General features: G+C 46.7%; 1 protein-coding gene across 1 annotated transcript; it reads left to right on the forward strand.

Annotated features, from left to right (window-relative positions):
• Nucleotides 1–58: 58 nt before the first annotated feature.
• On the forward strand, nt 59–25,689 carry LOC144114247 (clotting factor C-like). Its single transcript, XM_077647850.1, has 17 exons — nt 59–519; nt 4,167–4,293; nt 6,069–6,229; nt 9,051–9,146; nt 9,807–9,971; nt 12,163–12,369; nt 13,289–13,361; nt 14,383–14,580; nt 16,290–16,360; nt 16,676–16,846; nt 16,942–17,133; nt 18,519–18,707; nt 20,474–20,570; nt 21,403–21,647; nt 22,266–22,564; nt 23,875–24,042; nt 24,380–25,689. Exons 1-17 carry the CDS (start codon nt 501–503, stop codon nt 24,731–24,733), a joined length of 2,832 nt encoding a protein of 943 aa, XP_077503976.1. The 5' UTR covers nt 59–500; the 3' UTR covers nt 24,734–25,689.
• Nucleotides 25,690–26,701: the final 1,012 nt, after the last annotated feature.

A 26,701-nucleotide genomic window follows, 5' to 3' on the forward strand; every position in this document is an offset into this window, starting at 1 on the left:
ATCCCCCGCTACCTTGCACGATAGCTCCGCCGCCAGCACGTGTCGCCCCTGACGCAAAGGGAATGAATCCGGTTTGCATATGCAACCGCTGAGAGGAACCCCGAAAAACAGCGATCGAAAAAAAAATACGAACGCCAGTCTTTGACCCGACTCACTACCACTGCAGAAACTGGCGAGCGAGTATACCGAGTCAGTGAGTGTACACATACATCGCGGAGAAAGTGTTCCGACTATTGACGAGGGGGAGCAGGCGCGCGATGAACCGCATCAGCGGCCGTCTTGCTCTCCTGCTGCGCAATGGACGGGTTTCTTCGCAGAAGGCCGCGTATCTCGGGAAAGGAGGCACCGTCACACGTCGGGGCCAGTAAGGACGAGGCATTTCTCCGCGTCACTGCTGCACGCCCTTTTTGAACGAGCTACGTCTGCCAAGCGGAGAAGACGCCGTGCCTCTCGGAGGACTCTGTGCCGGAACGAACAGCGTGTGAATCTAGCCGTTCGACATGATTCTGTCTGTTGTCTGTGAGTATATTTTTGCGGGTCGCTGCCGCTAGCCCTCTCTCTCTGCTCCTTGGAGTGCCGGTCTGGGACCACTGCCTTTGTCTCGTCACGAAGAATCTAACAGGGCACGCCGAGCCCGAGAAAGTCGGCTTTTGAGTTTTTGACTGATAGACTATACGAGTATAGCCACTGGCGGAAATCAAAAGGAGGCAACAAAGAAGAAAATGTGGTACAGTGCGAGATGGAGCTTGGTAAATTGATTTTGGCCAGGTATGTGTTGAACAGTCGAGCTTGTCTTCGCTCTTCGTCAGACATGTCATTAGTGACAGCTCGACGCTTTCGCGGATCGACAGTTTGGAGCTGAGCTGTAGTTGTTGCGAGTAACGTTCATAAAAAACAACACAACACGAGCGTGGACCAGCATCTGACATTTATTCTACTCAGGCCGAAAGACAGGGAGGCAGCATGCACCATTCACAAGAAAAAAAAAAAGAGCGCGAGAAGGCGCGCGCGCGCACACGTACTATACAGGCATGCTAGCGGCGTCGCCCAAACAATCGAAAGCATCTCGCAATGGCAGGGTACACTTGAGAAGAGAAGTACTTGAAAAATAGAAAACCCAGTGGTGGCGAAGAAAGCGGGAATGCAAAGCCGGACGGAAACAAAACTGTAATGAAAACACGAAGATACGGTTATGGTGCGCTGGAGAGGAAGTGAAGGTGCTTTAAGCCTCATCACCTCTCATTATCACTTTCGTTGCGTTTGTAAACGTGAGCGGCAGCTTTTGGTACTTTGTTATACACGAAATTGAATGCCAGTTCGTGAAATATGCGCTACAAGGAGACGCTTTTTGTTTCTTAATAGGCTACATGAACTATTGAAGGGATGACTTCGATAATGAATGACATTGTTTTTTATTCGTATTTAATTGAAGGAACTATTTTGAAAAAGAAAAACGATAAAGCTTTGAAATGCTCTGATTTCGCGCCAAGAGCGTCCTTTTCTCTTTAAAATAATACCGCTGTATTCTACGGACGTCGTCCAAAAGATGTATTTCTGAATCGCGCTGCAGTAATTAGCTTAGCACTACGAATACGTAATCGCGCTGCTGTTATCAAACAGTAAACGGAGTTGGCGGGGCTCTATCTAATTATTATGGTTGTTATCCATGGTGGGATCAAAATGCCATTTAACTGTGAATGTGTTAGCCCCGCCGCGGTAGCTCAGTGGTTAGGGCGCTCGACTACTGATCCGGAGTTCCCGGGTTCGAACCCGACCGCGGCGGCTGCGTTTTTATAGAGTAAAAACGCTAAGGCGCCCGTGTGATGTGCGATGTCAGTGCACGTTAAAGATCCCCAGGTGGTCGAAATTATTCCGGAGCCCTCCACTACGGCACCTCTTCTTCCTTTCTTCTTTCACTCTCTCTTTTATCCCTTCCCTTACGGCGCGGTTCAGGTGTCCAACGATATATGAGACAGATACTGCGCCATTTCCTTTCCCCCCAAAACCAATTATTAATTATTATTAACTGTGGATGTGTGTGTGTCAATTTGACTAGTGCGCCTAAAAAAATAATCTGATTTCTAAATTGGAAGGATGTCGACATTTACTGTGTTGAAGGACTCGAGCAGGCATGTTGCCAATATCCTGGCTCGAAAAAATACCATTCCACTTTGAGCTAGGTATCAGAGTAAGGAGGAATATATCCTTGCTCAAAAGTTTGCAAGCCGCATGGTTTGCTTTTGAGCCGTGTAGTTGGGCAGCTACAGCACATCCGAACTTCCGAATCTTTGAGACAGGTGGAAAAAACTCTTGCCCTCTCTCTTGCGCACCTTTCGAGCTCTAGGGATGGCGTAACTGCCACGATACTTAAATGGTTCAAAGATAAACACGTGAAGACTTTTGACCAAAAGTATACATATAGTCTTGCCATTCTTTGGGTATTTCCCCCCTCGTTGGGGCAATCACGCTTGACCTTAGGTGAAAAACAACTTTTTTTCTTTCTCTCGCAATGACGCACTCGGGGCCTATCTTCGCTTAAAGAAATAACTGTCGACACACCGCGCTTTGTGATGCTGAGGAGGCCGCCTCCAGCATAAGCGATAAGATTAGATGCGTGTCCGTTACACTACATGATGCCTGTGCTGTATGGTTATCTGTCGGCACGTGTCTCTGGGGTTCTACCAAATGCAAGAGCCGCTGATCTCAAACTGTGAAAATGGGTATAGTTAGCGCTGGCATTTACTTTTCTTTTCAATAATTAACAGCAAAACAAAACGCCGCGCATCATTATCGACGAACGTAGAGCAGCACCGACCGAACGCTCTGAGCCGGAGGCGACGACACGCGCAAAATACGCTGGCTCATCAGACAGGGCATATTGCAGATTGTTTATTGCAAATACAGGGCAACAGATCACTGCGGAACCAGCGATTCTTCTGAAAGAAAAATTCAGGCAGAGCTCATGCCTCTTTTTCTTTTCTTTTCTTTTTTTAACAAAGTTGCGCAAAGTGGAACAGTACTGCTCGCGGATGTCCTTGAACGAGTACCACTATTTTTAATTTACGCTAACAAGTATAATTAGTCTAAATTCGTCACTAAACTTTGAACAGCTGGAGACGCGCCGAAAGTTTCAGTGGGAAAGAGGTATACTGTCAAAATAAACCAGGAATAACTCAATTTTTTCGCGATGTATAACTTTGCTGCGACGTTGTTTTCCGACTCTGAAAAAACCTCGAAGTCCCCACTATTCGCCTCAGGGGGGGCATGTTGAGAATGTCCGGCGTTTTTAATTATGTGCGGAAATGGTGTGCAGAGGTGGCAATCGTTCTTGTTGACAACCAGCAGCGATGATGATTTTGCGTGCGCGCAGAGCAACAGTGCGCTTTTGCTGACTACACAGACGAGAATAATCGCGCATCATAAACGCACGCACGCGCGTACAATGAGGAGCTTACTATTTAGCTCTCTTCCCCATTTACCATTCCTGGTCACCCCAGGTGTTCTTACCCCCCCCCCCCCCCCCCGATTGCACAGAATAATAATTTTTTGTTACCAATCATCATATGTACATGCAAAAAATAGCATAGACAAGTAAAGCAACAAACATACGCATACAAGAAAAATGCAGTCACAGGTTAAACGCTCGATGCAACCAGTACGTGTATTCCTGCCGGTTTCGCACAGATACCCCTCTATTTTTTTATAGCTGTCTACTACTTCTTCCTATTCTATCAAGTTAACCCTGGATAGCATGAATAACCTACTGTCCCGCCTATTCGGCGATGTATGGAGTGGCCATGTATTCGGTGTACACTTGAAACGACATGGGTTACTTTTATTATTGCCTTGGTGAGCTTTCGCAGTCTGGATGCAAAAGCGGGTGAAAATATTGGGTGCAAGCCATAAAATGAGATTTTGCATTCAAAATTTAAAAAAATAATCGCGCCTTTTGTGCAGGCCTTTAAGACGCTATAGCGTCGAGAGACCACTTATATTGGTTTCGCACGCGTGATACATAGTTACCGAATTTCCTCACTGCACTCATCCATATAACTTTGCGAGAAAGCAAATATATACCCCGAGGTCTTTGTTTTGTGATGGCCTATTTGCAAAAATGAGTTCTTTGCGGCATCTAAATTTGTTGAACTGTCTCCTTACACCTTCAGGCATCGGAGTCCTCTCCGCTCTGCTCCCTTCCGTTCACTCGGTGGACATCAAGGGCTTCTGCAAAAACGAGTCGCATGACTGCCCGTGCGGCTCCACTGGATCAACCGTGAACGTCAAAGTCGACGGGTAAGGTTCAGTGATGACCAAGCACTAATGGCGCCACTGAGCGGAATACAAGCCAGAAAAAAAAAATGATTTCTGGGTGCCATGAGCGTAAGATTCATGAAAGCTATAGGCGAAAGAAAAAAAAAAGCGAAACTACGCAATCTCACCCTTGAGGTAAAGAACAGAATTTCATGGCTATACTGCACAGCTCAGCCTCAGCCACAAGGGCACTCTCCTCTTCGCCCCCCCCCCCCCCCCCCCGCCCTCCCCTCTAAGATCTCGATGCGGTCGTCCGCATGTACCAAGGTCACATGAACAAAATTATCCTATTAAACTCCCTACACATGACCCCCACTACCTTTTTACGCATACATGACCCTCTCAGCAGCTCACGTTGAAACCAGTGTCACATCATTTTTTATGATCTTTCGCTTAAGGTGTTGGAGGGGATCAAATAGTGAAAATCTCGGGAAAAAATAACGAATTTGACTGAACACCAGATTTGGGTATGTATAGGGTCTTTTTAATTATATGCCGAAAAATTTTCCCTGAAAACAACCAAAAAGTGACTTCAAAAAATGTTTTTCTGGCCGTAGATAGCAAAAAACTGGGAGAAATCTCCGCGAAAATGCCAGTTTTTCCAAAAGTGTTTTTTGACCAGACTGCCTTGCTTACAGAAAACATAGCATTGCAACTGATGCGCGGATTTTCATGCGGTTTATTGCGTTGTGTTCCTTGACAACCTTTTTTTTTGCAGTGACGTGCCTGTATTTCTGGTATACTTTCTCATTTTTTCACTATGTCACTAATTTTACACGTCGATAATGAGTACATTATGCGAGCATAGCTATAACATTCTGTGTAGAAAAAAGTCGGGCTGCTAAAAATATTTGGCCAATGTCGCTGCATCAACCATTCCTTTTGGTAAAACTTAACAGTGACTGCACAATCCTACCATGGTTTGTTATCAAGCCAGGCTTTCTACAAGTTTGGTACAGCCATGAAGCATATAAAAATTTATACTGTCAAAATTACTTAAGGTAGTTTAATGAAATTTCGTATTTAAGCATTCAGTGGACCTCCCAAAAATCTTGCCAAATTTCATTGCTCTACATTGAAAAATTAAAAAAAATTACTTCCAAAAGCCGTGCCCCCCTTAATTGGGGAAAGCGACAACATAGCAAATGTTTGCGATAGAAACACCGTTATTGGAATGCGTTGTTGCGCAGTCACGTTCTGTGTCCTCTTTGAAACCGTGAAAAAAAAAAAAACTGGTTTCTCTGTACCTTCCTATTCACGAGGTTCACTCTTCAAAAATAAAAGTAAATAAAAATGTCATGAGATGAAATGATTAAAATGCATCCGCATCGGCTTTGCGAGAATTTTTAGAACTTCCCGCTGATTGGGTTCCAACCTCTTCTTGTTTTCGATCTCTCTCTCTCGTGAACATTATTGTGACACGTTCGATCTATCACTGTCTTCTGCGACTGCTCTTTTTCTTTTTCGGAATTGACCCTGTTTTTCTTAATGAAAAATTGCTCATTAGTCCATGCTTACATTTCTGCGTTAAAAATGTATGCCTGTGCGCAATGGAACCCTCAAATAGTTGAAAGAAGTTCAACCATATCCGCAATGAGGGCTGCGGGGAAAAAAAAATAATAGTTTTGTGCTCGTCTTAACTATAGGAACTAGTGCCTCAGGGCATACTGGGGTACAAGCCTCGATACTTCAATTTATACCATTATGTATATATATATAAAAACTGCGTAACAATGAGCTTGAATCGCCGCTTTCAGGTGCAGCTACGTTCGCCGTTTCGAGTTTCGGTGTCGACCTTGTGACAGCGACTCGTACGATAAAGTGTGCCCAAACTTCGCCAATTGTCAGACGTGTGCCAATGGCCTTAAGGCGTGCGAAACGTGCCCGCCAGGAAGGTACGGCGTCTGGTGCACTTCAGGTGAGTTCTCAGAGGGCGCTGACCAGCGGCCAAGTGCCTGGCGCTTGTTTCGAGGCCGTGAAAGCTAACACTTTTCGGATGTGCTCTTGATTATCAAACGAATCGTGCCCGTAATAATTGTCGCAGTAATGTTATCACCACCGTAGTGAACACGGATCATACTATTATTATACTACTACTACAACTGCTAGTACTGCTGCTGTTGCTACTACTGCTACTACTACTACTACCGGTGCTGTCGCTGCTGCTTCTGCTAGTACTGCTTCTGCTTCTGTTAATACTACTGCTGCTACTTTGACCACCCCAGCTGGTAGTGCTGCTGCCACTAGCACTGCAACTGGAACAACCATCGGTGCACAGCAGAGTTCGTAACGAGTAAGAATTAATTTAGTTCTTGTAATAAACTACATTTCCTTCGAGTTTTGTAATGGATCACATACTTTTTACAATGAGTAAGGTTTTCGGTAATGCAATTTTTTGAAGTAAACAATTAATAGTAACCAATCATTACAACTCCCATTTTATTCCTGTCACGTCCGGCGTTCCACAAGGGAGCGTGCTTGGCCCTTTGCTTTTTCTAATTTATATTAATGACTTGCCTAACTGCATGTCGTCCAGAGTAAGACTGTTCGCCGATGATTGCGTAATTTACCGTACCATTTTTACTGACACTGACCATCAAGCATTGCAGTCAGACCTCAATGCAATAAACAGATGGTGTTCAGACTGGCAAATGACCCTAAATCATACTAAAACTAAGTGCATGTCATTTACACACTCCTCTTCCCGTATTCCAACTTCATACTTTATAGGTAACAATGTTGTCGAACTTACTACCACGTACAAATACTTAGGAATCAACTTGCAATCGGATCTAACATGGCATCATCACATCAACGTTACTCTTGCATCTGCTAACCGTACTTTCGGAATCATGAAACACAGACTAAAGCAAGCGCCTTCACACCTAAAAAAACTCGCGTACACCACGTTAATCAGGCCGAAAATTGAATATGCATGTGCCATCTGGGACCCGAGCCAGGACTACATTATACGTAACATTGAATCCCTGCAAAGCCGTGCTGTTCGCTTCATTTTTTCAGATTATTCTCCGTACTCCAGTATTACATCTTTAAAAATTCGTGCGGATCTGCATCCGCTATCAGTACGACAGAAACACTCCCGCCTATCTCTCTTTCACAAACTTTATCATCATGATCGTTTGTGCGACGACTTCTTTCAGTCATCCCCTCTCATTTTTCCTCGCCGTGATCACCCCTGCAAAGTCAAACGCCCAGCATGCCACTCGGCCCATTACGCACAATCATTCATCCCCAAAACCATAGTTGACTAGAATAACCTACCATCAGATATTGCTACTGAAGTTAACACCGATCAGTTTCATCAAATGCTGTGGACTCATATCTGAATTAGACGTCTCTGTGCGGTTTTGGTGTTAGCTATTTTTTTAGGGCTATTTTAATACCTTTGCATCTTGTTCGCCATTGTATTGCAGTTTTTTCTCTTTTTGTGTTATCCTTGAACCCCCAGTGTTTCAATTTTCACACTTTATTCTTATCTTCATTCGAACTTTAATCCACTACCAATATTGGTGTTTGCGTATTAGTGTGTTTCGTGTGCCCCCCCTATGTAATACCCTCTTCCAAGAGGGCCTTTAGGGTATTTCAATAAATAAATAAATAAATAAATAAATAAATAAATAAATAAATAAATAAATAAATAAATAAATTACTTTCTATTCTAAGAACAAGTTGTAACCACCAGTATAACTTCGACGACCTGAACTTGGTGGCAAACGCTGTAGTGCTAGCGCGGGATAACGCGATAGAGAGACAATGATCGGGCTGCGAAAAAGCCGCGCGCGCGGCGATGGCCGTAGAGGCAAGCCTGAGCCGCCTGCGTTTGACTAGCCCCTTTCACAGTTCGCATTTCTTCACGACGGCACTGGAGAAGTTCGTTTTTAGTGAGCTTGAGCTTTGTCACCTCAGAACGCTATACAACAACGAAACGCGACGCTTTGCGTAACTATATACGAGCTGGTGAGCAAGATCTTGGTGTGTTACAATTCCACCCTTCCCTTCAGTGCGTATACACTGAGAGACTCGGCAGTGTCGTCCTTATGCTTTCTCTACGAAACGGTCAACGGGCAGTGAAAATTACCACCGTGTGGATTACAACAGACAACCGATCAAGGAAGCCGCATCGGCTCACCCTAGTCTGTGCATATTAGCCAAATTGGGAAGGAAAATGAAGTAATAGTAATCGATTACTGTTTTGTAATTGCTCAGTAACTTTTTGGGGGCTGTAGTTGAATTGTAATCGGTTTATTCTTTTTTCTAACGTGCGCGAGACTGGTGCACAACTACTACTGTGTTCTGACTGTTCTGTCGCAGACACATAAAAAGAAGCTCTAACTCGGCGGATAAGCAACTTCAAAGGGTTACGTGCGACCATTATAGCTCTCAACGGTGAACGGTAATCAGCCAGCAGGGGCCTTTTTTATTATTGCATTTCGTTTGCTGTCGTTTTCAACACGTCTCCCTTTTAAGCTAATTTTTCCAGCTCTAATTGTCAGCCTAAACCAAAAACAGTTTGTAACCGTGGCAATTTTTTTTCGAATTTAGGTTTTTTGATTGCATGAGCAGTGGACATATAGCATTGAAAAAAAATTGTTTTCTGTTTCTGTTTTCACTTTCTGCTTTCGCCATGGTGCATGCTTATGTATTGTTTTGCGTCGGACACTAACACGTTCGCTTGGCGAAACCCATTGTTTTCCGATGGAAATATCTGCTCTTTGCAGTATGCACCTGTCAAAATGGGGGAATCTGCGACAAGGACACCGGCCAGTGCCGCTGTCTCCCAGGATTTTCCGGCTCCCTCTGTGAGATCAGAGACGGTAAGAGAACGGCGTCTACGCGCGCAGACGTTTTGTATCGTATAACCTTGACTGGTGGCACTGTACACAGGATACTCGAGTTAGAGCGTACAAAGACGCTGTGCTTTTACTCTGGGCACACGGTGAAGGAGAGAGTTTGACTCCGAATAGTAATGCTTTTTTTTTTTGCCGGATATATCCTTGTTTTTTACTGCACTTTTTTGTTCTTTTGCATTTGCTGAGCATTTTTAATCCCTTAGGCGATGTTGTAACCCGACACTCCAAACACGAATACGTCTGTACGGGAGTAAAAAAAAGGGAGTAAGCTTTCCTCTAGGGTATACTCCCTTTCATAAAAGGGTGTGCTCTAGAGGACGAATTACTCCCCTTTTACTCCCTTCTGTTTAGAGTGCAGCTCCTCTCATCCTCTACCCCAACGTCAGGCCTTTAGATCTGCCCCTTGCACGGGAATTTGTGAACATTTTTCTTGCAAAGATAACGCAGTTCTTTGCACCGTGTGTTTTTTTGTAATGAAGGAAAAGAGCTGGCGCGCTCTGTTGCAAAAGAGAAACGAAAACAGGGCGCGCCAGCCATTCCTACTCACTCGAAAAGTTCCTAATTGTTCCTTCAAGGCGATGAACACCTATATTTTGCTCTTGTTATCTGGAAAATTTTCTTTAGGTTGCACTCCGCCAGCTCATCCTCACGGTTTACTAGCCACGATGGCACCGGCAAACCTGCCAAAAATTATTCATTACAACTGCCCGACTGGTTTCAAGAGGGTCGGCCCTGCCACGCTCAACTGCCAAAATGACGGCTCCTGGAATGGTGTGCCGCCTTACTGCGGTGAGGCTGCTACTCCGTATTCGCTTTTTGTTTTAAAGATTTGCCTTTGTTCCTGTAGCCTCAGGTATCCAGCTCAGAAATAATACCAGAATAACGTTTTATAATCATTGTGCAAGTCGTAGTGACGTTGTATCTAAGATTGGAATGTTATGCTGATGTAAAAAATTAACACATCACATTTTCGTGTTATCTGTGACATTTATTTAATGGTCAAATTAATCATGTAATGGTGAATTTGTCCGCAATGTTAATTAATGCTCAAATCATACCTGTAAAACGACGTTCCTGATTTTAATTCAAGTACAGCGTTCGAACTTCTTTCCGTGGTTCGTACAGTAATAATTAGTACTACAGTACTACAGTAATAAGTTAGTGCAGCAAACTTAGACTCACAGTTACATCTTTCGGATTGTGACTGCCACAAGTTTCGTACGCAACACCAGAATTTGAGTGTAGTATAACTTAACTTATTGCCAGTCACCACCAACCATCATGGGGACGCCATTCATGACATCAGAATTAATTAGGTATTAATTGAGCTGCTTTGCAGTGCTCTCTTGTCGCCTTCGTCGACCCTTGCCATTTGTAGCGTGTTGATTGAAGCTGTGTGATCTCACAGTTGGCCGGTCCGGTCCAGCAAAATTGTAGCGAACGTTATTAATGTTTTTTGTTGAATTGTTTCACGAATCTTTCAGCACAAGAAAATATTATTCTAACGTTTAGTTGTAACGTTTCAGAAACGTTAAAAGCAAAGGACATTGAAGGAGAGTAGACATCAAATCTATTGGTTTCATTTCTTTTTTTCGCCGCAATTATTGAGCACGGTGTCACCGTGGAACATGATGAAATATTCATTAGCGCGCCACGAATAGTTTAATATCGCCTAACTTATGCGCTGAAATTTCCGCTTTGATTTCTAATAGTCAGCGGTAACACGTCGCAACTGATAAAAAGAAAAACTAAACAATGGCGCCTTTTTGCCGCATGTGCCTCCTCACGCACTGCAACGCTTTGAGGAGCCAAATGTTATGGCCATCATGGACGACGATCACACGTGCGTAGGCCGGGAGAAGTAGGCTTCTGAACTCCATTTTATGTGTCATACTGATGTCGCTAGCGATAGGTTCCTAAAGTAAAACTGGCTGCGCGTATTTCAAAGCGAAGGTAAAATATACTTAGCGCACGGTTTGCCCTTGATGCAATTGCCTCTACATCCCCTTGCGCACGCAGAAAGCCCTCGACATGCTTTTTGTACTATGCATTTTGTCTTCACTCCTTTACGGACGGTCTGTTAAATCTCGGCCCAAACAAAGAAGTAACGGCGTTGTGACGTTCTGGCCCGGCCTTGAGGGTAGTGCATGTGATTTAGGTCTTTGGTTTCATGTGGGAACGCTATCATTGCGTGGCCTCACTACAGGCCAGGTTAGCGTGCTCGATCGCATTACGTTCCAGTGAAGTAGATAGAATGATCGAGGCCATCTGAATGGTGGCTAATGAGTCATTGCGACTCCTCAGATGGCAGGTAAGCCATCTTCGGCCTCCAACGACATCTGAACTTCACGAAACGTGCCAGAGAGAAGTTGCATCCTTAGTGAAGACAATGTACTCGCTCGTTTTAACTTTAGCTCATCCGAGGCGAAAACCTATGGTCGTCGCAAAAGAGGTGTGTTTGAGAGGTGATGGGTTTTGGGAGAGGGAAACCAGACTGTCCCAGGGTCATCTTTAGAGGCGGGCGGTCGCCTTAAGGCGGTGGTCGGACAAGTTGTGTGACCGTATGCGGTAATGGTTAAGTAGCACAAATGCAACCCTCGTTTGTGTTTCTTTCTTTTCCTGCCGTCTTGTTCTCGAAGCCACAGCAAACGCGACTCAGTGGCCTCCTCTGGAACCGCTCGCGATGTGCCCCGCAGCAGCGTTTGTCTAATTTCGTTCGCCGCGCTTCTCCCTGTCGCATTTAGGGGTCGCTAATTCTCGTACGCGGCGTATGCGCGCAGAATACAGTTTAGGTATCGTGGGGCCAGTGTACCCCCTGACGATCTAGGCAAACGAGAGCCACGCCAAATACCTTCGAGATCCACTCTGGCTAATGGCTCCAGAGGAGCGAGCAATTACTGCGTAATGTGTGTTTCGCAGGCATGCGAGGGTGCCTGCGACGCAGTCGCCCGTTGTGTTCACGAGACGACCCCTTACGCAGAGAGGCAGGTGCCGTGCCCCCCGCTGCCCGACGTGGCTCGCGGCGTCGCGCAAGTGAGCGGCTCCCCGTCCAGCCCGCGAGAGATCCAGTACAATGGCACCACCGTGACCTACTCCTGCGCCGACGGCTACGAAATGGTCGGCTCAAAGTCCCTGCAGTGCACTCAGCAGGGCGCCTGGTCGGCACCTCCGCCGTCCTGCCTCAAAGGTACGAGCACGCCGAGGGGCAGGTTCGGGGCAGTTATTTAGGACGGAAGGCTGGCTGCTCCTTGAATGCCCGAGGAAGAAAAAAAGAAGAAACGGAAACGAATCCCGGAGTACGGGAAGCGACGGCTCATTTCTAACACCATGGTTTATTTTCCGCATGCTAGTTTTTAATTCGTTATTATCACTCGCAGCGCTGCGCCAGCTTTGCTGGCTCGCGTACCACGCAAGGAACGAAATCCTGCATATAACTATAGCCTGTTTATGGGTTCAACCTTTTCTGTTCTGAATTCAGGAATCCACTGAGAACCAGCGCGAGCCACTTAAAACTCTCGACTAACTTTGATCTCTCGCTCTGCACGACGAGACGAGTGCACTGTTACATTTCCTGAACACGTGACAGAGTGGTGCTAACACCTGAGCGAATTTTACGCTGGACGAGGCCCAGTGGAGCGCTGGCAAACCGTGGGCAGAGGTATTTTGGATAATGGTCAATTTTTGCTTAGACTTGTTTATCGATATCGCGAAAAGCACGTGGTAAGGCGGGCGGTGATTAATGAGGCAGGTTTCCATCATGCCAAAAACAAATAGGCCTTCATAAGAAATGAAATAAACTTACATTTAAGTAATTAAAAATCTCGCTTTTCTTCGCTTGTGATTGTTAAATGTCCGCGGAGTAACATTGGCGTTTCGATCTCGGCTGTGAAATCAACTCTCAATGCGCTAAGCAATAAAAGTGCCTTTACTATTCGTTCATCTCTAAATTGACTACCAGAAATTTAGAGGTTACTTGACCAGAAATATTTTTCACTTTTTTTTTTTCGCTGTTCTGTGACTGGGCAGACAAAGGGCTTACTCCTCGGTAAAGTTGGAAACACAATTCACTCTTCACGAACTAAATAGATGGCTTTGTTTTCTCGCAGTTTCTGAAATGGAAGTCACGTGTTCAACGAAGGCCAACGAGATCTTAGGAGATGATAGCGACACAGCAGTGAGGTAAGTATAGACTGCCTACAGCGTTGTTGTTGTTGTTTTTTTGCAGCAAAATGAACGCTTGTTTTCAGACTTTACAAAATATAACTGAAAGGCAAGCTCAAGGGCTTTTCCGTGCTCCATAAGTGATTCTGAGCAGTTCTCAGTGTGCCGAATTTTTCTAAGAGCACACAGCCGGGCTAGTTGGTGGCTCCCGACACAATGAAACATGGCACCAGCGCGAAGAAACAAGAGACGAAGGGTGAGTTGACACTGCGAACGCTGGTGTCCACTCTTCTTTTGTCCCCCGCGCTGGTGTCATGTTTCATTGTGTCTCATTTCTCCGTTTGCGGCTTGGCCGAGTTAGCAACTACACAAAAAGTGCTAAAGGTGGCGCAATTAAAGCAGGAGCCTTGATTCCACGACACTCTTCACGAGCAGGTTAGACATTTAAAGACCCGGAGGTAAGCGGTGCTGCAGGGGCTTATAATTTTTCAACCTTTCTAGTTAGCCCGAACCTATCAGATGTTGCTCTGAGTTGATGGTTATTTTTGAACGAAGGTCTGGTAAAAATGACCTGTTCTGTAGACCACAAGCTACGCTAGGTGTACGAATGCAAACTGGTTAAATGGCTTCAAACTACGCATTTTGTTCCCGAGTGCAATTTATTTCTCTGGGGAAGACTTCGGTAAAGCCACCATAACAGACTTGCGCGGTCTTTAGCACGCGAAACGAGCAGTTTGTGTCATTTGCGTTGAAGTTGCGTCGTTACCATGAAGGTACGAAGTGTAACCTTGAGACCGGTTCGGCGTGTCGCAGATGAAACATAACTGTAAACCGCAACGGCTCATGCAAGTGCCTATCCGCTACTTTTGCCACACACACCGTAAAAAAAGAAAGACGATGCCAGTAGGCGCATGCATGAACTGAAAGTGTCGTACGTACGACACGTTTCGAAGAAATAATTTTGCGGAAACTCACGTCGAGGGATGGCCCTCGCACGTACCTACCGCCCAACCCTGCTGCCGTCGCGTGTCCCGCGCAGGGTGCACTGTCCCCCCGGCTGCGGCCTGGTGTCCGGCTCGGTGATCGGCTCCTTCCAGTACCACGTGCTGTCCTCCGTCTGCCGCGCAGCCGTGCACGCCGGCCGACTGAACAACGCTGGCGGGGCGGTGCACGTGCGAGATACGGGCGCGTACGCCGACTTCGCCGCCTCCACCTCGCACGGCGTATCCTCGGCCAAGTGAGCACATTCGGCATTAAATCGGCATGCGCCAATATGTTGCCTTAATGTTCGCCTCACTGAGTGGGGCCGTACAGCGCGGGGGGCGCCTTGACTTTCGCAATGTGTAGTTTACACACAGCTTGTCTGGGCTTAAATCCGGCAGTGATAAGCTGAATTTATTAATACCTCTCCAATGCAGTGCAACGTATCCTAACTCGCAGTTCCCGATCTGCCGTTGTCGGTCTGACTTCAGGTGTCCTTCAAGGATTTATGCTCGAGCTTTTACTTTGTTTGATCGCGGGAATGGCATTAACGAGCGCAGAACACGACAGTGTGCGGTTGGCTGCCTGATATACCGGAATATACAAAACGAGTGGAGAAGTTTCCTTTTTTTTTTCCTCTAGTCGAATCTGGACAGCGCTGGCTCATAAAGTGGCAGATTAGTTTACATAATGTTAAATCTCAACATACCCGTACGCTTGTGTTGTTCACTTTCTTGTGATGTATAGTTTCTCCGTTGCGCCGCCGTTCTCTTTTCATCATGCACCAATTCGCCAAACAACCTGTTATTCTCAACATGTCCCCTTTCCCCCCAAACGCTTCCCAGTCACTTCGTCCTTTTTCATAGATGGTGTTCCTTCTGCAAAAAGTACAGAATAAGAGTATCAAGGCGCATATTCAGTCCATTATCTTAGCCGACCACAGGTCGGCGAAGTATATGGAATGTACTTTAGGCAAAGCGCACAGAATGCTTCATTTTTCTTACGAAAACTTTCATAACACCGGTCTTGGAGTATACGGGAGCAGCGTTGCGCCATTGCTTAATTTGGTTATCAGACGTTCTTGAACACATGGAAAAAACCCTGCCACCTTTTTTGCTGCTATCAGTTAAAACTTTCCCAGCTGCATCACTCAGATGAAACACGACATGGCTTAGAAATGCTGGGAAGACGCCGCCTGCGTCCTAAACTGGATCTTTTCTTCCCTATCTAGTGCCAGGACTCGAATAAATTACAGCTACAGCTGCCCCACTTTTTATCTGTTTGTCATGAGAATAGCATGGAGGTGCGCATAATTTGATACCGTATCGGCGTGTTCGAAATTTTTCTTTTTTATCATGTGATTTCAGGACAGAACAGGCTAACCCCAACATTTGCACAATGTCTGCCAGAGGGGGCATATGAAGCTTGATTGGTTGGTTGATGGGGGTTTAACGTCCCAAAGCGACTCAGGCTATGAGTGACACCGTAGTGAAGGGCTCCGGAAATTTCGACCCCCCGGGGTTCTTTAACGTGCACTCACATCGCACAGCACACGGGCCTCTAGAATTTCGCCTCCATCGAAATTCGACCACCGCGGCCGGGATCGAACCCGCGTCTTTCGGGGCAGCCGAGCGCCATAACCACTCAGCCACCGCGGCGGCTGGCATATGAAGCTTTTTACCAAAGTGTATTTGAATGTCTATTACAAGGGTTGGATGTTTCGCGCTATGAAACGAGTTTTGCCGCTAAATACCAGCACGAAGTAACTGAAAATCAATTTGCTTGATTCGATGAAAAAAAAAAAACTACCGAAATCGTATGTACATATATGTGCTAGGCCCTGTCTGAATCAGATGTCGATTTTGATGACGAGCATTTCTTTGTCTATTGTCAACTACCTCCTTTTTTTTTCATTTTTCTTATTTCTTCTGCGGCCTTCTGAGAGTTTATCTTTGATATTTTCAGCTTCTCATCTCCCGGTGCCAGCTTCAAATTTGTGACTGTGGACGACTCGCAGTGGAGGATTCCCGAAGAAGGTGCCTACGCTTGTGCTATAAACGTTTATTCTGATGCTTGCTGGGAGCTTAATATTATTACTTATCAGCAGAAGCCTTTGGCGAGCGTCTCAGACAATAATCTTAAAGGATTTAGTAATTGGCTGAAATCTACCTAGATGCATCTGAGAAAGGCTGAACTGTCCTACGATTTAAAATTGAATGCAGAGCATCGACTACTTCCGAGTTGGGCTCCATGGAGCGTCGAATTATTCCCGCTGAACTGCTTGTTCCCAACCACGCTCGCAGGTTTTGAACTGCTCTAGTGTTTGCATACTGCCTCCTTCTGTTCCACAGGATGCCCCGCTAGGTGGAGAGATTCTGGCAGCTTCTGTTTCTATTCGGCCGGAAAAAGCCGTCCTCAGGTTGCAGCTAGCAATTTTTGTCGGAACCTAGGCAGCCAGGCACCCGCCATACGGGGTGACAACGCGACCAGAACTCTCCTGTCTGAATTTCTGGCTGCGAGTGGTGAGTTCTCTCGAATTCAGCGCACTTTTTTTCCGTATCAAATGCCCCTTGATGCAGCGATCAACGCATCCTCGTGTCGTATTTGTAATTCTCAGGAATTGCAGAAACCTGGCTTTCCGAGTCCCGAGTTCAGTCGCCTTTTCTGCCCGTCGCGGAAAACGGCGATGGAGCCGGCGGCGCTTGCCAGGCCCTCGTTATAGCGAACTCTGGCCAGGCCGAAGTCGTTACAAGACCGTGCAGCCTCAGCCTCCCTGTCACTTGCGTTGCGCTCAAGACCCTCAAGCTTGGTGAGCATGCATGACGGCGATTTCACTTGATTAGTGGCGATTGCTCAAATTGAAGGGCTCGGGAGCATGAGCCACAAAAATGCCTTTCTAGAATATTATATATTCGCTGTTTCGGTTCCACCTAACTGACCGAACATCAAAATAAACGAATTGATGAAATGACATAGTTTCGATTGAGGAGTTTTGTTGCTAATAGCGAAAGACATTCCAAGAGAAGTCCCTGAAGAGAATGCCATTTAAATAACTTTGAATCTCTTACGTGCCTTCTATTTGATCAACGTGTTACCTTGTTCGAAGAGTTAAACACAGATTCGAGCTTAAGGAGAAGGTATGGTGCAGCCGTCGCTGAAAATTGGCGCTCGCCCTCTCGATGGTTGTCGGTTCACTGGCATGATTCGGTCAAGCTGTCGTAGCCTCGTTATATCATTCCTGTTAGCTTGTTACCAAAGCGCTATGTCACCCCCTGGCCAGGTGAATTGGCTGTCACTCAAGATAAGTTGCACACGGTACTGCTGCAAGATCCCTGTTTAAAGCTGTTTGTAGCCAACTCCTCTACTGAAAATCTAATGACCGACAGTGGAATCTGTGTAGGACTGCCGTCTGCTTTACCGTTACATTATGCAACCAAGCTTACCTACCAACACGTAATTAGCAATATAACGCAATTTTAACGAAGAACAAAGAACTGCACTCTCTTTCCTCATTTTGGTTTGCATAGCAGAAGTCCATATGTCTCTCTGTACAACTATATATATATATATATATATATATATATATATATATATATATATATATATATATATATATATATATATATATATATATATATATATATATATATATATATATATATATATATATATATATATATATATATATATATATATGGCTGGCCTCGGTGTTGCCATTAAAATAACGCTTCTGAGTTGCTGTTCGCAAAAGATTTTATACCGTGTACACAACAGCAGGGCCCTGGAATATTGCTTCCTTGTTCGATTCGAACAGCCATTGCTGAAGGTGGTCTATCGCGTAGATCCTTATTGCGGAACAAGACGGTGTGGGCTGGACGAAAGTTATCGCTTATCTTGCAGCATATTTGTGTCCCAATGTTCTCCTCAAAAGTAAGGTCGTCGAGTTGTAACACCGCTCGTGCCATACAGCGACGTGCGCTATGACGATGTGGAGGGCTCTTTTGCCGAGCAGTGAACCGGGAAGCTCAATTTCCCAATTCCAGCAAGCCAAGGTCAAGCACGTGCGCTGCAAGGGCGGCCAAAAGTGAACATTGGAATCATGCTTAACCGGAATAAGTTGGAACAAAAATGAAAGTAATACGCTATACGGACACTGACAGCTCTCTGCAACTCCACCTGCGAACGTGCGTGCAGTTCAGTGTGAAGACCCGGGCCCGATCAAGGACGGCTCCGCGCTGGTGGAGAGGGCTTCCCACGGCCGATTCCTGGAGGGCAGCCGCATCGCCTACTTTTGCAAGGAGCTGCACTACCTGAGCGGCGAGGGCACCATCACGTGCACGGCCAACGGCACCTGGAGCGCCCAGAAACCTCGCTGTGTCAAAGGTGCGCATTACCCCCCCCCGACTACTTCACGATGCACACAGAATGGGTCTTGTAGTACTACAGCTGCGTGGCAACCGGAATTATTGGCTCTTAGGTAGTATAATAATAATAATAATAATAATAATAATAATAATAATAATAATAATAATAATAATAATAATAATAATAATAATAATAATAATAATAATAATAATAATAATAATAATAATAATAATAATAATAATAATAATAATAATAATTTGTTTTGGGGGAAAGGAAATGGCGCAGTATCCGTCTCATCGTAGGACACCTGAACCGCGCCGTAAGGGAAGGGATAAAGGAGGGAGTGAAAGAAGAAAGGAAGAAAGAGGTGCCGTAGTGGAAGGCTCCGGAATAATTTCAACCACCTGGGGATCGTTAACGTGCACTGACAATTCATTTTGAATTTTCGAACAGATTACTGCTGTGTGAGGATTGCCGTGCACGGTGACAAAATTTACCCCCCCCCCCCCCCCCCTTCTTTCCGCGCCACCTCGATGGAAGACGCCGCGTTGGCTTAGTGCCTATGGCGTTCGGCTACTGAGCTCAGGGGTGCGGGATCGATTTCCGGCCGCGGGGAGTGCAGAAACGCCCGTGGTCTGTGCGATGAACCCGATGAAAGTTAATGAACCCCAGGTGGTCGGAACTGAGTCGGAGCCTTCCACTACGGTGTCCCTCGTTGCCGATGTGAAGCGTTGGGAAGTTAAACCCCATGTACATACCTAGCTACCTCTACCAAAAATAAAAACGTTGGTCGAGCTTGACCAGAATCAACATAAATGGCAGCGTTAGAGATGTCTTAATAAGTTGGGCAATTAAGTCACCAAAATGATTAATTAAACGAGTAATTAATTGCATGCCATAGTTAATTAGTTCAATTAGTGAATTACTGTACGCATTCATCGATAATTTAATCAGATAGTTGAATTTGTTATTTAATGAACCGATTAAATTAGTTATTTCAGGAGTTAATTAATTAGTACTTTAGTGCACTTACTAGATTCTCTAACAACGGGATCCGCGTCTTCAGATGTGGTAGAACCGAAGTTAGAGCGAAAACACTACTTAAAAACGGCAAACGCATAAGGAAACGAACACGCAGCAACACAATCGGCAGCAGTAAGAGAAATTCGTTCGAAGTACTGCACCTAAGCAGACTTAAGCGCACCCCTAGAATTTTATGCAACTGGTAAGCGCTTTATATGCACAGTAAAAAAAAAAGGCAGTGTAGATGGTAATGTAATGCTCGCGATAGCGCACGAATGACCAGTAAAAAAGACTTTCTTACATATTTTAATAACCTGGTTATTTTAGGCGCGACGAATCATTCAGAACGCAGACCACAGAATCTCAATAGATACACCTTTCTCACGGATTTTACCTTCCCGTATACAGCTTGCGGAGAAGGTTCTAAGTTTATATCATTTAGCCCTCTCACTGATTCCAAAGCGCTGAGCGCCCTCGACTCAGTCCACCGTATAGCCCTTGGAGATATGATTTGAGATTCAGGCCAGCCTGACGCAGTCGATGCCTCACGGCGTTGGCTACGTGTATAGCAGCAGCCAACTATGGAACCCGTTCTTTGCGCTGCTTGGCGTAGTTCTTTTTTATACATTGATCATTGCATCAGGCGATAATGCACTGAATTCAGTGAATGGAAGCATCTTTGCCGAATGAATGATGTCCAGAAGGGAGCGATCGTGGGTTCCCCGCGTACCACTGTGACCGCATTGTTGATTTCATTTCAGTCATCACCTGCGGTGAGCCAGAGGTGCCGAGCCATGGGACCATACGTGTGCTTCCTCCGATACGAGGTGGAGACCCCCGCCGTGGGCCAGTGCGTGGGTGCGAGACCATGTGATCTTTCTGTTCTTTTTCTATCACTCACTCATTCTTTTCTCTCCTGGTCTGGGTACAGTCAGTAGTCGAATCAACAATGTGATCTTTCTGTTCTTTTTTTTCTCTCTCACTCATTCTTTTCTCTCGTGGTCTGGGTACAGTTAGTAGTCGAATCAGTGCTTCAACTCCAAAATGTATGCAAGGGTCTTACAAATATTCGGACAACCCTCACATATAGAGTCTGGTCTGAGTAGATTAGCTTTAACCAAATGACGAAGCTTGCCGTTTGTTCTGAAGAAACATGCTCGCTGTGGAAAGTACTTCATGCGGATCTGAACACTTTAGTCAGCGCCATAGATTATTCCGAAGTACCAACCGACACGACTAGAATAAATCAAGCAGGTCGTGTATTATTGGACGTGTTGCTGTCTTCTCGTTTTTCATACCCGTGTTGTTATTGCTGCTTTCTTTCCGAGTTTCAAAACAGGTTTTTGTGAATAATTCCAGCCTTTCCTACGAAAATTAAACGATGGATTTGCTCTTCTGCAAAACATGGTTCGCTTCCCACTTCACGTCACGCACACCGAGTAAGTTCCTCGGCAACTTCAAGGTATAGGAACAACACAAGCAGTCGCTTTGAAGATTGACGAAATAGCCACGGAGTGTAAATTTTATTTGATTAATTTTGTATATATCAGCACCAACAAAATGCGGCACGTGAAACGCGCATGACAGATAACAGTGCAGCGCGGATATCAGCAACGGATGACCGGGGCGCGGCAGGCGATGTGTTCGCGGCACGCGCTGAAGCCGGGATCCGGCGCCGGTGCTTGCGCAGGCACGCGCGGGCGGGCGTCCCAGTACGGCTTCAGCGGCCGCTCAGCCTCAGCTCGACTGCGTACGACGCGGCCGACGAGTCGAAGGCGGCCGAGGAGGCGAACTTCGTGCTGCCGCCGGACCACCACAGGGTCGGGTCCCGCGCCGAGTACGCCTGCCTGCCGCAGTACGAGATGGCCGGCTCCACGGTGCGTCGTTGCCTCTCCTCGGGCCAGTGGAGCGGACTGCCGGCCACCTGCATTCCAGGTGGGTACCACACGCGGTTCAGATCCCGTGCCTTTTCTGCAGCCCCCCCCCCCCCGCCCCCCCAATCCCCTTTTTATTTTTACAGCGTATATGGTCGGTGGAACGTTTTCAAGAGGAAAGCGAGATCTGCTGGTTTACGAAGTCGTTTAGATGTTATTTAATCACTGGAAGCAAGCAGCCGTTCGCTCCCCGCCCCCCCTCGTGGCTGCTTAACATCATATTTTTGTAATGCAAAGCAGAAAACAGCCACACGGGTATGTATGGTCATGGAGCGATGGCAAGCGGAATGCACCACGAATATAATAATAATAATTGGTTTTTGGGGAAAAGAAATGGCGCAGTATCTGTCTCATATACCGTTGTACACCTGAACCAACGATATATGAGACAGATAGCACGAATGCAGAACGTGTTTCGGCATGTAAACAGTTGTTAATTTATATGAAATGGGGCCGACTAAGGAAAACAGGACGGAGTAATGAAACCTTTCAGCGTCGCGTTTTCTGTAGTCAGTGACGATAGTGTATTGCACAGATTGTGCGCAAGGCACGTTTCGCTGGCATCTGAGCCGTTCGCATGCGTGGGTGAAGCAACGGCCCCGGCTGCTGTGCGCCGCAGTGTGCGGCCGGTCGGACTCTCCGCGCAGCCCGCTCATCTACAACGGCAACGCTTCGGACGTGGGCCAGTGGCCGTGGCAGGCGGCGCTGAGTGTGCTCAACCCGGAGTCCAACGGCAGCGCCGACTGGGTGGTCAACTGCGGCGGGAGCCTGCTGTCGGAGACGTGGGTGCTCACCGCGGCCCACTGCGTCACCTACGAGTCCTCGCGCATCGTCATACCGCGTGACATCCTGCGCGTCTCGCTGGGCAAGCACTTCCGCAGCGACAGCAAGGACGACTCCTACGTCCAAGCGCGCCAGGTGAAGCTCTCTTACGCCGCATGGCGGCGGAGGGGGGGGGGGGGGAACTTAATTGCCGCGCATGCTCGCACTGTGCGCGGTTCTGTGAATTTCCCACTTTGTTTTCGTCCTGATCAGACTCGTTTCAGTCGAGTATACTCTTACACTACTGCGCAGGGAAACTTGACCAGATGTTTCACAGTACTGTTGTTGCGAAATAGCCTGACAAAAATAATTTTCAAAAATGCTTAGCGTTTCGCACCTGCAGCGTACAAACTTGATGTCACGCCGCCAGAAACTGAGCATATCATCCAATTAACCGATGGACATGAGCGCTCCACAATGCCAAAACATGTAATGAATTTTGCACTTTTGAAGGGGTCAGTGTACACATCAACACTTTCTGTGCACCCGGGAGTGAGCAAAACGGGAAGTGTCCAGGCAGCCAGCGGAAAACCGGCAGGCGTATTACGTTGCTTGCAGGGGTGGAGTCGCTGGAAATTTCCAGCGACTGTAAGGCGTTTCTTTCTCTCGCGACCCCTAATACCTTTCACTTTAATGAAAACAAAGCGGTCTCTCGCGTTCCGCATAGAGGTTTTTTTTTTTCAGCGAAGGTGACCAGTCTAAAAAAGAATACACTTTTTGACGCATAGACATGGCTTCTCCGGCACTGACGGACATCGGAATATAGGTCAAGCATGTTAACTAGTAAGCTGAGTAACCAATTTGTAATAGTTTGCTTTTTGACTATTACAGTTAAGCGTTTGGTTTCAATTGGAGATCTGCAGCTGGATAGCAGCACCTATATTAATTTTTATAGTTTCAAAAACGTGATTGTCTTCGGCGCTGTGGCTCAACAAATTTTGGCTTTCATTCTTGCCTTTCAAACATCGCGCGTCTCTGGCGTGTGCACCGCAACGCCCACCCCACTATGCGACTCTACGGCAATGCGCACGCCAAAGCCGTAACTTGTTGCACCACAACGCTGAAGGCAACCGCTTTTTCGAAATTCCAAACAATGATAAGACCCATTACTGACGGCCAGCTACAAATCTCTAATGGCAACTAGGCGCCTAACTGCAATAGCGAAAAAATGAACTAGTAGAAATTGGTTGACAAACTTGCTAATAACTTGATTCACCTATTTCTTTATGCCTGTAAGTAATGGTATTACAATGCTTCAGAAACCATGCCTATAAGTCAGAAAGTTAATCTTTTAAAATTCCGGTCCACATTCGCTTAAACAGCGGGTATATCTGAAGGCAAACGGAACGATCAGCCCCCTAAGCGTTTTCTTTCCTTCCACGCTTTCCCCTGTGAATGGTCCGCAGGTTGCCGAGATCCACGTGAACTTCGATTATGATCCAACAAGCTACGACAACGACATCGCGCTAGTGCAACTGGCCGAGCCCGTGGAGCTGACGCCTCGCGTGCGGCCCGTCTGCCTGCCCACAGACCGATCTGCCAGGGTGCACCTGCAGGAAGGAAAGCTGGGAGTGGTAGGTGCACGCACGCAGCTCTGTGCAAAACTTCGTTTCTGCATGGCTCTTGACACACCGCCGAATTCAGGACAAACCGGGCCCCTCGCCTTGCGAGATAGGCGGCAGCACCAGTCAGTGCAAAATAACATGGACTCGGTCTGAGAGCTTACTGAAAGGTAAAATGTGAAATGCAACAAGGGGACATCCAAAGTTGAATAAAGAAAGTCGCGCTGCTGTGGTGGGAAGTCCAGAGCCGCCCGGAGCCACGGCCAAAGCGTGACCAGTAAGTGACACGGGTGGGATACACATGTAGTCAGTGGACCCCATCGACCTGAGCGCGGCCGTGCCGTTCCAGGTGACCGGCTGGGGCTTGACCGAGAGCGGCCAGTACGCGGACGTGTTGAGCGAGGCCGTGCTGCCCGTGGTGCAGAACGAGAAGTGCCAGGAGGCGTACGAGCTCGCGGGCGTGCCGCTCACCGTGTCCGAGGCCATGTTCTGCGCGGGCCACGCCAACGCCACGTCCGACGCTTGCAGCGGCGACTCGGGTGGTCCCATGGTGTTCCTGGACGACGCGGTCACCACCGAGCGTCGGTGGATCCTCGAAGGCGTCGTGAGCTGGGGCAGCCCGTCCGGATGCGCCGTCGCCAACCAGTACGGCGGCTTCACCAGGGTCTTCGCCTTCCTCCCGTGGATTCGGCAGTTCGTCTGAGCAACGGTGGTCCTCTTGCGAGTGACAAGCGAAGAGCGTGTCGTTGGGAGCGCTGCGGGCGGCTGCGGCTAGAGCGCGCTGTAAAAACTCTTGCGCGGCCCGCTCACAGATTGGGGCTAGCGGAAGCCGCACATTCGATTCATTCTCACAAGGACCGCTGAGCGGAGTCCCTTACTGGTTCTCAGCAGCAAACGTATTGCGCGCTGCACAGCAATGTGGTCGAATGGTGTGTGCACGGCACATGGTGGTGTCTGTCAGGACATTCAACAGATGGTCTCGAAGACAAGAAATCTGTATCGCTGAGCTCCCTGATCCTTTGTGTTGAAGGACTGTGGGGTTGAACTCTTCAAGCGTGCAGTTTTAAAATGCCACGTATGCAAACTCACTTTGAAGGGCAGGCGACAACAGAAGTTGCAACCCCCCCCCCCCCTCATCAGTATGAACATACTGGTATGAAATAGGCACCGAAATAGAATCCCATAACAGTTTTATAGAAAGCAGTTTTCTCGTAACCGCGCGCTCTACAACACTAAGGGCATTTGTAAGTGCATTTATGGGTTTCACCTGTGTTTGCCAAACTAAGTCATTTTCTGAACTAAGTCATTTTGAACTTGATTTTCATTTTTTTAGTGAAATGAGCCAAGAGTAAAAACTGGAAGTCATATGTCACTACTTACTGTGGTGTAAATATTAGGGCTTTCCTTGTCACATTATCTTAATTAAAAAAAACAGATATGGATGTTAAACGAACTGCAAGCAATGCAAAAGCTCCGTAGTGCGTTATAGCCAGTGCCGTCATTTTGACGGCTGCATGTGCCATAAGCGAAGAGCGAGATGGAATATAACTTTTGAAGAGCAAATAAACGCTTCTAATTTTTCGTTTTCAAGCAAACGCCAATTCCCGGAATCAAATGGAATTAAAATTGCCGTCAAAATAAAACAATATTTAAAGCTGCCTTCCGTTTTGTCTGAATTATTTTTGTTAAACACACAAATATGACTATACTGGTATAAAACTGCCCCTGCTTTCGAGTTTTTCATTACTTGACAATACCAGTGCTTCGAAATACTATCCCACAATGTATTTCTGGCTTCTTCCGCGACTATATTGCCTTGTATGGCGTGCTATGCTTACGTTATTGCAAGGCGTATACTCAGATGGCATGTTTGATAGCTGCATGAGAATAGAGGAGCTTCGAAAAGTCACAGAATAACACCTCAATACAGCCGTTCGTTCTCACAGCAAACATGTATAGGTCTATACCCGCTTTGCACATTTTCGGAAAGCTGTCGGCAGCGGCGGACTCCAACTGCGTGACCGGGAGATCCAACGTGACAGTCGGGGCGGAGGGGCATCCATTGTGGCGGCTACACCAACAAAGGGGGGGAGTGCGCGGCGTCCTTTGAACACGGTGTGCCGAAAGTGTGTCGGAAACAAGAGAAGCGCGCGAATCGTATACATAACTCGTCCTCTCGCGGAAAAGTGGCCCGCTAAGCCCATAAACCTGAAGGATCGTCAGTCCGTCCGTTGTGGGCTCAGTCGTGCATGTCCGAACGCGGCTGCCCTGCATCCCCTGTGTGATCGCGGGATGGCGTGCACTCCGGGGATATCGAAAGATGATCGAGGCGCCAAATATGGCTCCCAGCGACTTACGCAACGCGCTAAGGCTATCATTTTCGTTCGTTTCCGCAATGATACCGTTAGGTTACTACAGCCTGTTCCACAAAGAGTTTTAAAAAAAACTGCATGTAAAATAGAGAACTGTTTCTTCCGGTACTACTATATGTAGTTCGCGTTTTGTTCAATTTCTATCTAAACTTAGAACGGGGGTTTCGATGTTTCTTTTCCTGATGCGCTCGTGCATTCTCACGCAACGAGGATGGGAAGGCTGAGATAATAGTTTATTTACGCAATGAACAGCCACATTTAATTTCAGAATATGGCGCTGTCCACAGCGATCACCACGT

The sequence above is a fragment of the Amblyomma americanum genome, chromosome 1 (assembly GCF_052857255.1).
Source record: "Amblyomma americanum isolate KBUSLIRL-KWMA chromosome 1, ASM5285725v1, whole genome shotgun sequence".
NCBI lineage: Eukaryota > Metazoa > Arthropoda > Arachnida > Ixodida > Ixodidae > Amblyomma > Amblyomma americanum.

Coding starts and splice junctions, on each gene's coding strand:
- LOC144114247 (XM_077647850.1), top strand. Junction 12,370..13,288: donor TCCGCCGTCCTGCCTCAAAG/GTACGAGCACGC, acceptor GTTTTCTCGCAG/TTTCTGAAATGGAAGTCACG. Junction 16,361..16,675: donor GTGGAGGATTCCCGAAGAAG/GTGCCTACGCTT, acceptor TCTGTTCCACAG/GATGCCCCGCTAGGTGGAGA.